General features: G+C 35.2%; 1 protein-coding gene across 1 annotated transcript; it reads right to left on the bottom strand.

Annotated features, from left to right (window-relative positions):
* Window positions 1-1,462: 1,462 nt before the first annotated feature.
* On the bottom strand, window positions 1,463-15,585 carry LOC124835661 (clathrin heavy chain 1-like). The gene is made up of 30 exons (XM_088093599.1): window positions 15,225-15,585; window positions 14,697-14,901; window positions 13,758-13,846; window positions 13,606-13,684; window positions 13,340-13,467; window positions 12,223-12,321; window positions 12,006-12,114; window positions 11,158-11,237; window positions 10,857-11,084; window positions 10,703-10,768; window positions 10,017-10,133; window positions 9,650-9,847; window positions 9,108-9,224; window positions 8,877-8,936; window positions 8,620-8,706; window positions 8,417-8,500; window positions 8,193-8,327; window positions 8,036-8,098; window positions 7,842-7,946; window positions 7,653-7,765; window positions 7,277-7,529; window positions 7,054-7,190; window positions 6,695-6,973; window positions 5,402-6,404; window positions 4,661-5,146; window positions 4,416-4,586; window positions 4,150-4,335; window positions 3,230-3,352; window positions 2,112-2,222; window positions 1,463-1,990 (listed from the first exon to the last, which is right to left on the bottom strand). Exons 1-30 carry the CDS (start codon window positions 15,267-15,269, stop codon window positions 1,823-1,825), a joined length of 5,124 nt encoding a protein of 1,707 aa, XP_087949725.1. The 5' UTR covers window positions 15,270-15,585; the 3' UTR covers window positions 1,463-1,822.
* Window positions 15,586-15,953: the final 368 nt, after the last annotated feature.

The raw sequence follows: 15,953 nt of genomic DNA, 5'->3' as shown, positions 1-15,953 counted from the left end.
CAATACATTCTCGGGAATAACTCTTACTCCCAAGACGAGTTAACTCTCCAAATTCGAACCAAATAATTGTTGAGAATGACTGGATTCAACTGGATTTTAAGATTAACAACTCATTTCATGTAATCAAATTAAATTTATTTGTATATTTGTTTAAAGATATAAGATAATGTTTTACCTCTTACATGAGCAGCTTTTGAAAGAGAATTGCGAGATGGAAATGGGTGTAATTTGGAGTATCATTTTCTCTAAATAAGGTCGAATTGATTTTCCGTAAAAGTAAGCAGAATCAATCAAATGCTTCAAAGTGGAAAAGAAATTGATTTCATGGGAAAAATCGCGAGTATGTATACAAACAGGGAAATTTTCCTTTGGGTACATTCTCTCCCTTCATAATTCTACAAGTGCAATGGAAGATTGTCTAATGCTTTCTCTTATTTTCTAAGTGGTTTTTCTCGCAAATTTAACCAAACAAATTCCTGATTTATTTATCCGCAAAAATTGTGCTATGTGCATTCTATTGTTCAAGTATTAATTGTGTGCTTTATTTATCTTCTGCCATATTTTGTGTATCCTCCACTTTTAATTTCCTAACATCCAGAGTGCAAGCGAGTAGAGAATTCTCATGAACTAATTATAGGCTTCATAGGATTCTAGTTTTATAAATTAGGATTCATAGTGTTAGTAGATACACATTGTCAAGGTGGATTGACATAAGAGATTAAATATTGGTAATAAGCTTCCATGACATCGTTAAAATCTCGCTTGACAAACAATTTTTAAATCTGTTGTTGCCTGTAATCCAGTCGAGTGGCTAGAGAGCTAAGCAAGTCTTCCTTGACAACTCCAAATCACAGCCTTGAAGATTGAAAAAGTATTTTTTTCTGGAAGCAAAGAGGTCTAAAGGGCAGCAATAAAAACGAGAAAAAGATTACATCAAAAGAATCAGATATCAATTAAAATCCGAGAACAAAAGTCTGCCCTTGAAGGAAGCGACCAAACTTCTCCATACACAGGTCTCCAAATAATGGAAGCAGAGACGGTGTACGTTCATTTGGTGAACCAAGACGTAACAAGTGTTGGACCTTTCACAACTGTAGGATAGAAAAAGTATTTTAAGAAATTAAGTTATATTCAACTTAGTGAAAGTTAAAAAGAAGAAATTAAGGAATTTTTATCGATAAAAATTATCATATATTCAATAAAAACTGAAACATACTAATATGACTGGCCATGTGTCGCTAATGAGATTTAATAGAAATTGTCTATGGAACAAAATCTTACTGAAAATGTTTTAATACACTAATATAAAATAATGAGCTTATGGAACAACAATAGTCGATTCATCATAATTGCGACTAAATGTGAAATCGGATCACAATAAAACAGCATGCCAAGAAGGATTTGAGTAACTTCCACAACTACGAAGTGCGCAAATCTAGGCCTCAACATGCAAAGATCAAGCTGGTTGTTAAGGTCGTGAATTTCGTATATACTAGGAGTAATTCAGTTTTTGTTTGGTCTATAACTAAGACTAACTCATTTAATACAAGAAAAATGGTAGAATACAGAAATTTATGGTTAATTAGAACCAGCACAGCTCAAAAAATGCCTCAACTACAACCCAGAGAAAACAAGAAACTTACAAGACCTACACAATCTAGACAGAAACTTCAATTATTTTAACTTGGAATCTCCCAGCACCACCAGAAGCAAAGAAAGAATGCTACATCCAAATCACACAAGATATTCTACGCAAAACTTTGAAGTTTCGATACACTGCTCTTCATAGAGGAGTTCACGCTATACTTTGCCAGCGTAAATGTCAGTAGCTACTGCCCATGGGTGGCATGCCGTATGGAGGCATTGGGGGCATCCCAAGTCCACCCATTGGAGGGGGAGGAGCAAAGCCTCCTCCCATTCCTACTGGGCCTCCCATTCCAGGCATTGGTGGTGCAGGCAAAGCAAGGGGCAATAATTGAGCATACATGTTCTGCAACAGAAAACAAATCTCATTCATATCAGTACTGCTCAATCCTTAGAAAGGGTTTATCGACTCCAAACCTTTCTAAACAGTCAAACTGCCGCTGACATAAAATGGCCACAATAATTACCTGCTGTGCAACTACCTCCTTTTCTTCATGCTCCTTAGCCTTCACTTCGTTTTGTGCTTCAATTTTGTCCTTCACTAGCTCATCGACTTTGCCAGTGTACTCACGAATAAACTACAACGGCCAAAAAAATGACGATTAGAGAAACCTCTGGATATGACGGAAATAAATTGATCCATTCCAGCTCAATGAAAGGCTGAAACTATAACTGCATTAGTAAACCAAGATTTTTACTGCATAACTGTGTAATATCGCATAAGACCAACCACAATATTCAGAAGTTAAGCACCCATTACTAAGTACTGATTGAACATGTAATTATAATGTAAACCTAATATAGATTGGTTTTATAATAAAGGAGGAAGTATGATTAGAATGTTTCCCCATAAAAGTATTTCAAAGGGACTGATTATATGATTGCAACCCATAAAATATCAAACTTTGCATAGACGATAAAATTTGCTATTGAATAGCCATGCTTCTCAGGGAAATATCCAAAGCTTTGCTCTGAATTATAGCCAAGGTTACCAGCGATTAAAACAAAAAATAACGAAGTTAATTTTTTAGTGAATCATAATTTGTTGTATCAAGTTGTAAGACTAAGAGACAGCAAAAAACAAGTTCAAATATATGGCATAGATGATATATAGTGTTCAATGTAATTATGAACCAAAAATAGACAAAAACAACTTGACCATAAGTCTAACAAAACAAATTGTTAGTTTTATCTTAATTTCGTGAAACCTCTATTTTGGAAGAATAAGACCAAGTCAAATACAGTGCATGTAATGAATGAGTGAGTGGCGAATACAGTTCTCCAATAAGTTCAGAAGTGCTACTTCAATCCTTTTCATTTAACAATTTAAGCTTCTATAACTTTTAAATTTCTCTCATGAGAATTGGTAAAAGAGAAATGAAAAAGTAAAAAATAAAATTAACTGCTGAACCGTTTTACCTTTATTAATGATAAGAAATTGCTATAATTCATCCATGCACCCCAAGGTTTTAAATCAGTTTACATCTTATGATACAAATCGATGACTAGTTTAAATCATGTTAATAGTGAATCATACTATTATGAATACAAGTGATGAAACTAGCAGCATGAAATAAAAGCAAACCTGCAATAGATAGGGGAAGGCAAAGTCCACCATATTGTGCATCCAAGCTAGTTCAAGAACAATGTCTGCCCGGATCAAATCATAGCAAACAAATAGACATGAGGCAAAACATTCCTTCTTTCCCTGTGTAAGATATGAGAAGAAAAATTAGAAAATGCACATAATAGTTAAATTAAAATACTATTATCATCCTAAAGACAAACAAAAAAGCTTGAAGCCATAAGTAAGAAGCTTCGATGGCCTTCAATCAGTAATTTGGGTTGTAAGACTAACATGCTCTGGCTGAACAAACAACTGGGCTTTGACAAAAAGAAAATAATAGAGTCTAGGAATCAAATAATTTTCATCCATGACTTAGAATTGCACATACTGCAAGAGATACCATTAGTTTGCAATAAACATTTCTGTGAAGAAGGATGCAGGGTAACTATGTATGGATAGAACTGTACAAAGCATAATGGTATAATTATTAAGCAAAACACATTATCAAGGAAGTAGTGAAAACACATGCGTGCATTTGTTTTCAGTTTTTTTATGATAATAAAAAATAACAAAATTATTAAATATAATAAATTTTATATTTTTATTGCAAACGGATTTTATTTATTTTTTAGAAATTCTTTTATTATAGATAGTTATTTTAGTTTTAAATGGTTAAATATAAAAAAAAAAGTTCAAATGGAGATAAGAAAACAGTTCAATATTAAAAAATGTCGGTTAAAGGGTAAAATAGTAAAACAGTTAATTTAACTTAAGAAAAACTGTCATATAAAAGGTAAAATAGGTATAACAATGTAGATAACAAAAAGAGGAATTCAATTCATATAATAGTATAGATAGTATAGATAATAGTTCGTCAAATTAAATAAGATATTGCAAGAAATTGAATTGTATAAGCAATTGGAAACTGAATTTAGTACCTGATCGATGAAATAAACAAGCAACTCCTCAGCAAGTTCACGTTCTCCAGATTGTGAAGCTGTCTCCATGGCGTCTTTGTATAGGTTATCCTTCTTTGACAAAGCAATAGACTGCTTCCACCTACCTGCCTTCTTGTAAATATAAGCAGCAACTCGTCTCATCTCAAGAAGCTCATGCTTTTCAATCTACATCATTAATAACATTCTATAAGGTTTCCACAACTGAAACCACAAAATAGTTAAAATTCAGAGCAAATGCCACTCACCCTTTGGGCAAGGCCTATTTGATCAAAGTTATCATACAGATCAATCGACTCGCGCAGTCTATCATAATCCTCCTCCTCAACATATATCTCATTCAATGCTTCATTAACAGCAGATACATTGTTGCTTTGAACCGCAATCATATATGGTTTCACAAGGCGAAGGTGACCAGCCTATAGCATATTAAAGGGAAATTGAATGTTAGTTTTATGGAGAGCAACAACTAATATAACAACTTTTGCTTTACCTTCCGCAAGATGTCAACAACACGAGCATGATCCACACGAAGTGCAAGGACATTCAGAACATCATTTATAAGATCTGGATGCTCTTCCAAGTAGAAGTGGACAGCCTTATAATACAATTCCACATTAGCAACTTTAACAACAACATCTTTGAATTGCATGTGATCCCATGCTTCAGGTGAATGGTTCATGATGGTAGTTGCAGCATTATCAAACTCATCATATTGTATATACAAATAGGTCAATTCTTTCCAGTGCTGTTGTTCATCGCAAGCTCGTATGAGTTTGGGAATATTGAGCCTGGTTGAGAATAGTTTGATATGCTCCATAAGCTTCTCAGGGCGGTATCTAGCATATAGAACTCCAAGCTCAGTAAAGATGCCCATATGAGCTCTTTCTAACCCTAAACCACTCTCCATGAGAGATATTAGCTCATTGAAGCAACCTCTATTTTGGTAATACTCACTGACTTCTTCCAAGTCATCCACCTATAAAATTAATGAAAATGAAAAAGGTTAATGCGAAAAGCATTGGAAAGTCAAGAAGATCACTACCAGCATTATAACAGCACAACACCCTTCCAATCATAAATCATGTGCATTCACCACACACTTGAAGGGAATTTGTTTCACTATCACATACTGAAGAACCAGATCATCAAAACCATCAGAAATTAAGAAAACTTTTCAAATATACTTTATACACGCACACAGTTCACCAAAAATAAAAAATCAACACAATACCTGAATAATTATGTTCAGTCCACAAATCTGGGCCAAACGAAACTCCTCTGCATCAACACAAGCAAAGCAAACTTCCTTCCATGTCTTTGAGCTGTTAGCTTTCCTTGCTGCATCAACAGCACCTTGAAACTGGTTTAATTTGACCAGTGTGATGGCCAACTTGGCCCAGTTAGATATAAAAGCAAATATGATTTTTGCAGCCTCATATAATGCTTCATCATACAACCGGTCACCAACAGTTTGAAGATTGGCAACATTTGGCATAAGAATGAACTCCTCAATGTCACTTAGCCTATCAATCTTTGCATATGCATAAATGAGCTCACTGTCAACCTTGGGTTCCTTTGCTTTCTGCCTTACCATCAGCAAGTATTTCACCAAGTCATGGTAAACATTGGCATCTTCAGCAGCACGGATAACATCTAAAAATTGTGTAGAATCATCTGCTCGTATAAATGATTCAATCGCATCACTTACTAGCCCATCCCTGAGTTGAGCCTTGGCCACCTGACTCCAAACAGCATCTTCTTCGACTCTGAAAGCAAACTCCACAGCTCTATCAATGCTATGAATATTATCAAGTAACACATTGACTGCTTGAACATTCAAGTTGAACTTCTTAAAAATGGCAAATGCTTCCTCATATAACTGAGCTTCTACAGCCATTTCTCCAACTGCAGGTCCATCAAAGTTATCCAACCTATTGACATAATCCATAACTCTGGACGGATCGGCCTTTATCGCTGTCAAAATAAGAAGATTCTGCAAATTAAAGTTCCCACTGAATGCAGAATTCTGAAGGACGATCTTCTCAAGAAGTTCAATCAGTTCATGAGGCAGATCAGCTGTCATGAAAGCCTTAACAGCTGCAGAAACTTGCTCAGGGCTTGAGCTTTCTGGCAAAGCAGTGGATACAACTTGATCAATAAGTTGCCTTCTATAGTCATTATCAGGATCAAGAACTTTGGCCCACAGATCACCATCCATTCTCTCAACAACATATCTGTCATCACAATATAAGCATGTGAACATTGGACACAAGAAAGTTGATTTGGTGGATTAAGGATCACAAAATATAGGTTCTTTTAATGTGCAGGAGTGCACTTTAAAGTACAAAGTGCAGATATAACCATATATTTAGGAAAATGAATGGTTGAGAATATGATAAAATACATTTACATGTATGAAAAATCTTGAAGTTGTACCAATTTTAACCATTGGTCTTCTGATTAATGATTGTAACCACACTTTATTTATTCAAAGTACAGTCACTTAGGAGGAGCCAAGACATACCTTGCTTGCAGTTTGAACAAAGAATTTTTATTAGTGACATAGATAAGTTCATCATCACATTGTCCTCGCCGATAAGCTACAACAGCTAAGGTGGGATCACGTTTCTCACAGTACTTGCCCACAACTCTAGAATCATAGTATGGGTTGGTCGTGAGGAAATGTTCTGGGTTGTTGTTGCTATCAATGATAATTTTACCCAGTGCATTGTGAACATGTACATCCTGGCTTCCCTCACTTACAAGATGTTCCAAGAATTGTGTGAGTAAACGAAGCCGATTCCTGCATACCAAAGAAAGGGACAGGATGAATAAGAAACATGAGTGGAAAGCAGCAGGACATTGGTAAAGGGAAAACACCACCTCTTCTCACATTCCTCCACAAGGGGCTCCACTGGTAGTAACGAACGAACAGAAAGAATCAAGCCCTTGATAAAATCTTCTGGGCATTCATCATCCAGCAGCTGCCCCACAACTAAAGGAGCATTCCCTGGGTTTACCTGTATATGAAGGAACAAAGTTTTACAAAGGCAGAGCGGAAGAGAGCGATAGCACTCATGAGATAAGCGAGGCTACTACACTATACCTTTTGAACATAGCCTTCAATGTAGCGAAGCATGTTGCTTGTGTACAGATAGTGAGTTAGATCTGGAACAAATCCAAAACGATCGCAAACATTTATCAAAGGCCGAGCATCTGGAAGCTTAGCCTCCATAAGAAAGTTTTTAGTTTTCTCAGCATCATAGAAATTTGATTCTCTTGTCACACGCTCAACCTCCTTGATTTGACCTGTCTTTGCAGCTGCCTCAATGTACTTAAAGTGAATGTCAGGATCCTCGCTGTTCCAATTATTTAGAGGACATACATCAGCAGAAATACACAGGATAACATATCAATTATAAATGAGGTCAATTACCAACAGAAAGAAAAAACATATTTTCCTTTCAGAATAAAAGAATTACCTGGAGCTCAAGTAAGATCCAAGGAAAAAATACAATCCCTCATACGACCTAAACTGCTCAAAAATTTTTATGCAGGCCTCAACCCCCAATTGCTCACAATATTCTTTAGCAACCTGAACACACATAAGAAAGCTTTGTCAACAACTGTTGGTAAGTTCCAAGTTATAGAAGACAAGGACACCACCATACCTGCACAATGATCTGAAGGTTCCCCCTAAGATTTGCCAGCAGTAGGTCCTTCATGCACTCTAATGCCCATTCTCGTGACAGTGTACCAAAAAACTCTACAAGTGACTGTAACAACCACATAATAAGTATTTTAAAAGTTCAAATGAGGAATTTTAAACCCTAAAATAGATCTAAAAGCAGAACAGAAAATAAACCTGAGGTTCAATTGCATGCGTATTAACAATCACACGTTTTATATCTGGCAACTCTGTGTAATGCTGCACCAAGAATATTGCAATTAATCAACAAACAGTTTGACTTTAAGATTAACACAGAAAGTGCCAGAATAGAGCACATTTGGACAATCCTTACTTGCAAAGCTCGCACGTAAAGGCCAGCTTTTTCACAAAGTTGAGCAATACGAGGACGGTCATAATGGCTGAACATGCCATTAGCCAATATTGCATCAGCAACATTAGGGAAAGTCACCAGATTTATCTCCAACACCTAAACAGAAATTCACAAGATCGTATCACTTCAGAAAAGGAAAACATGAGAGTAAGTCGCCCATAAAAGATGGGAAACAAAGGATGCACCTTTGTCTGAAGGAACCCATGCTCTGGTAGGTTTGGTTTTAAAACATCAAGGAGAAAAGCAGTTGCCTCTCGGATCAGATTTCTCTGAGAAGTAGCCAAAAAAAATACATTAATTTCAAGAACCACTCAGTACTAAATCAATGACTATGAAAATAAAATATCACATTAACATCACGATTGATTAATCACAACATATAATCAACCTGAAGAAAGAGATCAGTTATAGTGTTGTAATCAACTGGGCTACCTCCCTCCATTTGAGACATCATTAATGCAAAATTAACAGCACCCTGCATGTCAAAATGAAAATGATAACTTTCAGCATACATTATTAATTAGATGTACATGTTCAGAACACAGTTACCCCACATCTAACAAGGAGGCAGACAATAATGGAGCTACAAAGAAATGGTTCGAGTTTTACTAAAAGAATTATATATTGCAGAAGTTTCTCTCACACCTGAGGATCTGTCCGAAGAATTGTTTGCAGAAGGAAGAGGTAGTCAGGTGTGTATCCAACCTATAGCAACAAATATGTACCACAATATTCAGGAAAATTGTGTACAGAAAAATGAAAAGGAAATACATGCAATGCTATTTATACAGGCAGACAAAATGTTATGCATGTTATAATAGCATTAAATGATTCTATGAATTAAACATCAATGTTTTTTATGAAGTAAACAAACACCTGTTTAGAGTATATCAGAATTTTGTCAAACTCCCTCCTCTCAGCAAACGCAGCAACAACTTTTGGTGTGGCTCTGGCTTTGATATATATTTTTAGAGCAAGGTCATTATCCACAGTCTACAAGGAAGCATGCCGTAAATATTAATAGAATACAACATTTCACAATAAACCAGTAGGAAAATCACCAACCTGTTTTGGGATACAATTCAAAGATAGATCACAATCCTCTGGACTCAATTATAAAAAAAAAATTCAACTACTTTCACACTTCTTAACAATAGTAGTTATGTTCGTTTAATATGTTGTTTTCATACAATAAAGAGGTACATTGCCTAAATTACTCAAAATTATATTTATGGAGGATGATGCTTAGATTTAAATATAAAGGTACTTTTGAATAGTAGCAATAAATAAGGTTTAGGGAATTAGAATTTCCTTACATTTAAGTTCACCAAATATGACCATTTTTTGCTTAAGAGTCCAAAGGGAGTAATAAATAACAGAATGAAATTTAATTCTTCAAAATTTTGATGCAACCTAACCTTAACAAGATCTCCTAGTTCCTCGCTGCATTCAAGCTTGTCCTCTGCCAACCAGTTCTCCAACAGATTTTTCTTGTTCTGATTCACAACCAACCGTGACAATTCTAATGATTCAAAGGAATTCAGCTTTCCCCTGGTCAAAAGTGTTCCAAAGTACTGCAATAGTGGAGGAGTTTGCCCGGCTTGCACAGGAACACTCTGCCATACAAAGAAGATAATAACATTTTAAACATTTATAATCTAACTTACCAAACGAAAGGACAGCACCCAAAGGCTAAAGGTAAACAACCGGAAAATAAAACTCTGAAAGTGAAGCAGGAGAAAAAAACAAAAAAAAATCTCAAATAGCAATATCCTGTCAAGAAACCTGAAATTTTGCAACTGTGTCAGGAGTTCGAAGGATTCCTTGTGGAGATTCAGCTGCAAGCTCTGCAGCTTCTTTATATTTTGTTTGGGCAAACAGTTCATGAAAACGTTCCACTACCTGTGATGTCAACAAGTTTGGATATCATATCCATGAATAAAAGAACCAAAAACACAAATAATAAGAGAGATCATTTCTTAAGATACTAAAACATAGCACAATCAAATAATCAATATTAAATGTTTTAGAAATTATAATTGAAGGGATTAAAACATGCAAATTCCACTGGTGAAGGTAATGACAAAAGAAACAACAGATCAACAGCATCATGAAGGTCAGTCACATACCTATCACGACTCAAGCATAAATTTTTTACAAAAATAGAATCTCTAAATTCAAAGAAGTTTAAAACAAATATACAGCAAAAACAGAAAGGGAAAAAAATGTCTATCAAACACCTATGAAATAAACTGAAGTAGGGTCAACTAAAAGGAAGAATAATTACTCATCAAAGTATTGCACTTTTTATTGCAAGCTTACCAGACTTCATGCAGGTGAACATTAGCAGTTACATCAAACCCAAGAGATTAATTCATAATGCATGCATCCAAGTCCTCTGGACCTCACTGATAACACATCCTTGAAGAAATAAAGTATTACTAAAAGTGAGTTCTACACAATTGACATACCAGTTTCTCAGCACCAGGTAGATTTCCTCTTTTGGCAAGACTAACTGCTAGCTCCAAATTGTTTAACTGTTAAAATAACAATATGTAATTTGTAAAATTACCACTTAATACTCCAATTTACAACAAAAAAAAAATAACAAGGTCAGAAACATACTTGACCACTGACAAAATTCACAATGGTTTGTTCATTAACAGTAGCCAATAAGACCTGGCCTCTCCTGTTGATGGCATAAAAGCCTCCCACAGATGTAGCCTCTGAGGTCAAAAATATAGGATCAGGACTGATTCTGTTCCTGTATACAGCTGTAGCTGTCTCCAAATCATACACAAATAGTAGCCCAAGTTTCGTAATCACATAAATCAAATTGTATTTGTGAGATATCTGCCAAAAAACAAAGTAGGGATCAAATATCTACACAGTTTATAAAATGAACAAGTACTAGCAACTTTTGTACCTGCATGGAAACTGGAAAATCATCAGCAAAATCAGGGGGGAAGAAAAGATCTGCTTGTTTCTTCGTAAATGACGGCCTCCCTATAAACAAATTCATAAAGTTTGTCATGGACCAACTATATAAAAAGATTAGGTTGTTAGGTGAAGTGAAGATTGCTTGAGTGATTTCATATTGCATTTCCAACATGCCCCTTTTGGGCTTGAAGCATGGATAATCAAGAGGACACCCTGTCCTGTGCTCATGTCCAACTTTTTATTAGTATAATGGGAACAGAAAGGATAGAACTCAACCATTTTATTACAGAGATTCTGAAAAATATTTAAAAAGCATAAGCCATTAGGTAAGGAGACACATGAATCCGGGCTCAATAAGGATGATCAATTCATGCACATGGTTCAATTTCTTAATACCCTTATTATCCGTTTTAAAAAATACTGACTGGTTTCAATATACTGCTATGGAAATTAGCTACTAAAACCATTCACATCTAATGAATATTTACTGATTCATCCACCTCCCACTTTCAAACTTACATGTCTTTATAATTACAATTGGCAACCCAACATAAATTCAATACAATTACAAATGCATAATAAACATTTTCTAACGCTTGAACACATGGTAACACCTGGAACGCAATCCTCATAGCATGCTCTAAGTAACAATTAACGGTTACAGGACACACATTATTGACAATAACCAATTTCAATTTCAGCTCTACAATGGACATTAAAATTCATCAAGGCATGAAAGAATCAATACAGCACACAAGACAGTTTTGACAACAAAACATATATTGCCCAGAATAATAAGAGATAAATCGTGAAGGAGCTGAAAAATATGCAGACCTGGCTGAGCACCCAATTCTATAACATGCAACTTGGATGTAACCTGTCCAGCATTAAGTGTCTTTGAGGCAAAAGAAATCAAAACAGAAGGGTTTTCATTTCCAGGAACCTGTCCAAAAACAATCATGATTTACCAAACATGTAGTAGCATATGCTATTCAAGAACTATTAAATAAAATTTAAATAAAAAATGAGCCAAATAGTAAATGAAACGCACTTTAAATTGGGCAAATGATGCAGCATGAGCTTCAAGAGCCTGACTGCGTTGTTGATCCACAGAGAAAAGTTGCATGTTTCCCTTGACCAATTGAGGCCTCTATAATGAAAAATAATATTAATAAATACGCCAAAAAAGATCAGGCTTGTTAAAATCACATTAAAGATCACAATTATACACACATAAAGCCAGCAGAAACATGGGTAAAAACTGGTAATGAATGAAAAAATCCTAAATTAGATTAGAAAATTGGAATCATGATAGCTAACTATTGTTCATATAGCAATGCTATTTGAACCTTAGAATCACAGAGTGGAGAATAATACAGAAAGTCAGAGAATAATACAGAAAGTCATAAACTATATCACAAAGCATGTTGTCTCCACTACACTGGAACAGGGAAACCTTGAATTCTGCCTACCATTTTCCAAGTCAGACAACAATATTTTCATATATGTTTGTTATTTCAGACCCATATTTTTATCTAACAACCTATCGGGTTCAAAACCTTGTTTGAAGCTTGATTAGTGCAACACCCACAATTTTCATCCAAACAGCCCACAGTGCTCAATGGTGTTGTCTCTGACCAAACCCTTCCACAAAACCTGAACATAACCAATTTTCTGTTGATTGGTCTGATATGTAGAAGAAAAGTCAAGCCTGCCTTTGTCTCTGTTCAGTAGCTCCTTTTATTTTAATATTTTTCATTCATGTTCTACCTGCTCACCCCTATGATCCATCCAAGTGTTTCTGTTATGATTTGTTTTTTTTATTTTTTTCCTTTCATTGGAAATCCTTCAAGCGATCATGTCATGGCATCATCTTCTTGTAGGCTTAAAACTTGTTTGGTTCCTTTACATTTTTTATCATAGACCAGTCAGTTTAGTTTAAGAATATGATTTTTATTATTATGATTATGATTATATATTTCCGTCATGTAATTTTTGTACTTTTGAGAACTTACACATATGTATAATGTAAATTATTGAACTTGAACCTATAACCTTCAGAATAACTATCATCCCCCCTATTCATATTCTGTCGTAACAATTTAAAAATTGGGCACTCCACATCACTATGAGATTAACTATGACTACAACATGAACCAGAGATCTACCTCAGGGGAACCAGGAGCAATGCCAATCAAGACCAACCATTTTTCTGTAGGGTCACATCGATAATTAATTATCTGGTTGTTTGCCAAATTTGCTGTTCTCTCAAACATCTTAACAGGTTCAGAATCACCTACAAGTTATATAGACCATGAAGCATATACTAGTCAACAATTTGTAGAAACTACAAGCACACTGTACATGAATAAACTGGAGAATATAGCCCAGTGTACCACACAAATGCACTGATTTAATCAAATTATCGGCCTACCTTCAATTGACCAGTGGTATACAGAGGTCTGCGTTACAAGACCCAACATCTTGGGGCTAATCCACTTCCAAAAGACAACCTATACACGATTAACAATATATGTTAAAATATTGGACCTGTTACAATATATGTGTCCATATCATTATAGTTACCTGCTCCGGCATCTGATATGATTTCATCTTTGCTTTCAGCTCAATATTAAATATTTGTAGATGATCTTGAGTAGTACCTTGCAGTTGCGCTTCAAGAGAATGAAATAACTTGTAAGTGAAGATAATCCAGAGGTAAACAACATTTCAAAGACAACATCAACAGAAGTACAAGCACAACAAACTGAAAACTTTAATGATTGCTCAACGTTTGGCAGCAATATGATCTATGAACATTGCAGATCATCTTAAATACTAATAATTTTATTTTAACCATTGAGTTATGTATTATTGCAATATTTGATAGGCCTATTGTGAAATTGCGTGTTATTGAAGTATTAGCTAAAGAAAAAAATGGAGAAAAAACATTTATCACATAATGCTCATATTTTTATTCAAACTAACCAGAGTAAAGTCATTTTTAAACATAATTTTTTCCAATATCTACATATCTACATTTATAAACTCTCATCTAATAGAGTACAACTTTTTCAAATAAATATTATTATAGAACTCAAAATCTTGATATTTTAACTTCATTGCATAAAATATAAAATAAGGATACCAGTTTACTTCATCTTCTCAAACCAATCAAAGATCCCTGCTTGACAGTTATATGGCCTAGCTATCAAGGTGCAAGTACACATGTTCAAATAACTAAGCATGTTGTAGTTGACCACACATGTTCAAATGCCCCGGGTCAAACTAATCAAGATTTAGCAGTTTATTCCAATCCATCAAACAATCTGGTCCAAAAATGAAAACAAATATATATAAAAAGAAAATTGTTCAAAGAAATCAAGCTTCCAATGGATCTTGATATCCACAAAGACAGAATTCATGTCAATACCAAGGTGTCAGATAAACGATAGAGAATATTAGTAACAGAACACAACTTGCAACACACAAACTCTGGAGAAGATTATGAAAAACGTGTCTTACCTTTCAAAGCAAGGATTCTAGAATTAGGATTCATAAGAGCGGAATCTGCAGTGATAGGCCTCCTCAAAGGCTGATTTGGCATGGTCATGTCAATGATGACCACGCTATTCTGAGGAGAGGTTTCTCGAACACATATATACTTATCCGATTCCATCGTCACGTGTGTGAACGTGATGAATTGCGTATTGATGCCAATGCTAGGCAACTGCAATCACAAGTGAGATCATATGACATAAACCACCACACTTAATACACTACTAACAAAACAATTCATCGATAACATCGAACAATTATGCTTCCCACTCTCCAGTTCGGAAAACAAAATAAAACTCAGATCTGCACATAAGTAACAGTAAGCAAACTAGAAAACTAAAGTTGCAGAGTATACGACTAGGAGACCAAAATTGACAGAGTTTGTGGCAAAACTGAGTAATTATCACAAGCCAGTGCACTTACTGGTACTTCCAGAAAAAATAACTGTAAATTGCATCAGTAAAGAGAGAAAATCGAAGGAGGATGAGAACTCACGGTTAGGGCTTCTTTCATGGTGATCGGAGCATTCGCGGCCGCCATGGTGGCTTAGATCGATGAACAGAAAATCGAAGACTCGGATCTGCAACCGGCGATTGAACTGGCGAATTTAAAGCGGAACAGAACAGTGAAGGAGAGTAGAGAGAAAGCTTGAGGAGGATCCAAATCGCTGCGAGATCTGGAAGCAGCCGAAGCAAAGACTTGGACCCTCTTCAAAGCGAAGAGGAAAGAGAGAGAAAGAGAAAGAAGTGGAAAAGAAACGGGATATTGAACTTGTGACACGAATAAAACGAGGGAGAGTGGAATTGAATTGGCGTTTACACTGCCGAGACGAGAAGCATAAATCTCGTCTCCTATTAGACACCGAGCAAGAGAAGCGAAAATATTTAGGAGCGGTAATAAACTAATAATAACGCTAAAAAAGGAAAAATGGAGTGGCTTGCCCTGATCTTGAACACGTAAGAGGGTGTCTTGTCTTTTTCATTTCCGTTGTTTTATATAGCGCAGCGAAAATAAAATAGGACATTTCAGAAAGAATTTGTTTCTTTCCATACCATAGAACAATAGTTGAATTTTCTTCGTATGTTGTACTAGATTTAACATGGATTAATCATTTCCTGTTTAAGATCAGGATAGAAAAAAAAGTTATTTCATGAGAAAATTATGTTTATATAGCTATGACTTTTTAAAAAAATTATTTTCAGTTTAAGTTAATTTTAATTCATA

The sequence above is a fragment of the Vigna umbellata genome, chromosome 1 (assembly GCF_029865625.1).
Source record: "Vigna umbellata cultivar VRB3 chromosome 1, Vumbellata_1.0, whole genome shotgun sequence".
In the NCBI taxonomy this organism is placed as follows: Eukaryota; Viridiplantae; Streptophyta; class Magnoliopsida; order Fabales; family Fabaceae; genus Vigna; species Vigna umbellata.
The sequence above is the reverse complement of the archived record's forward strand: the minus strand, read 5'-3'. Positions and strand labels throughout refer to the sequence as shown.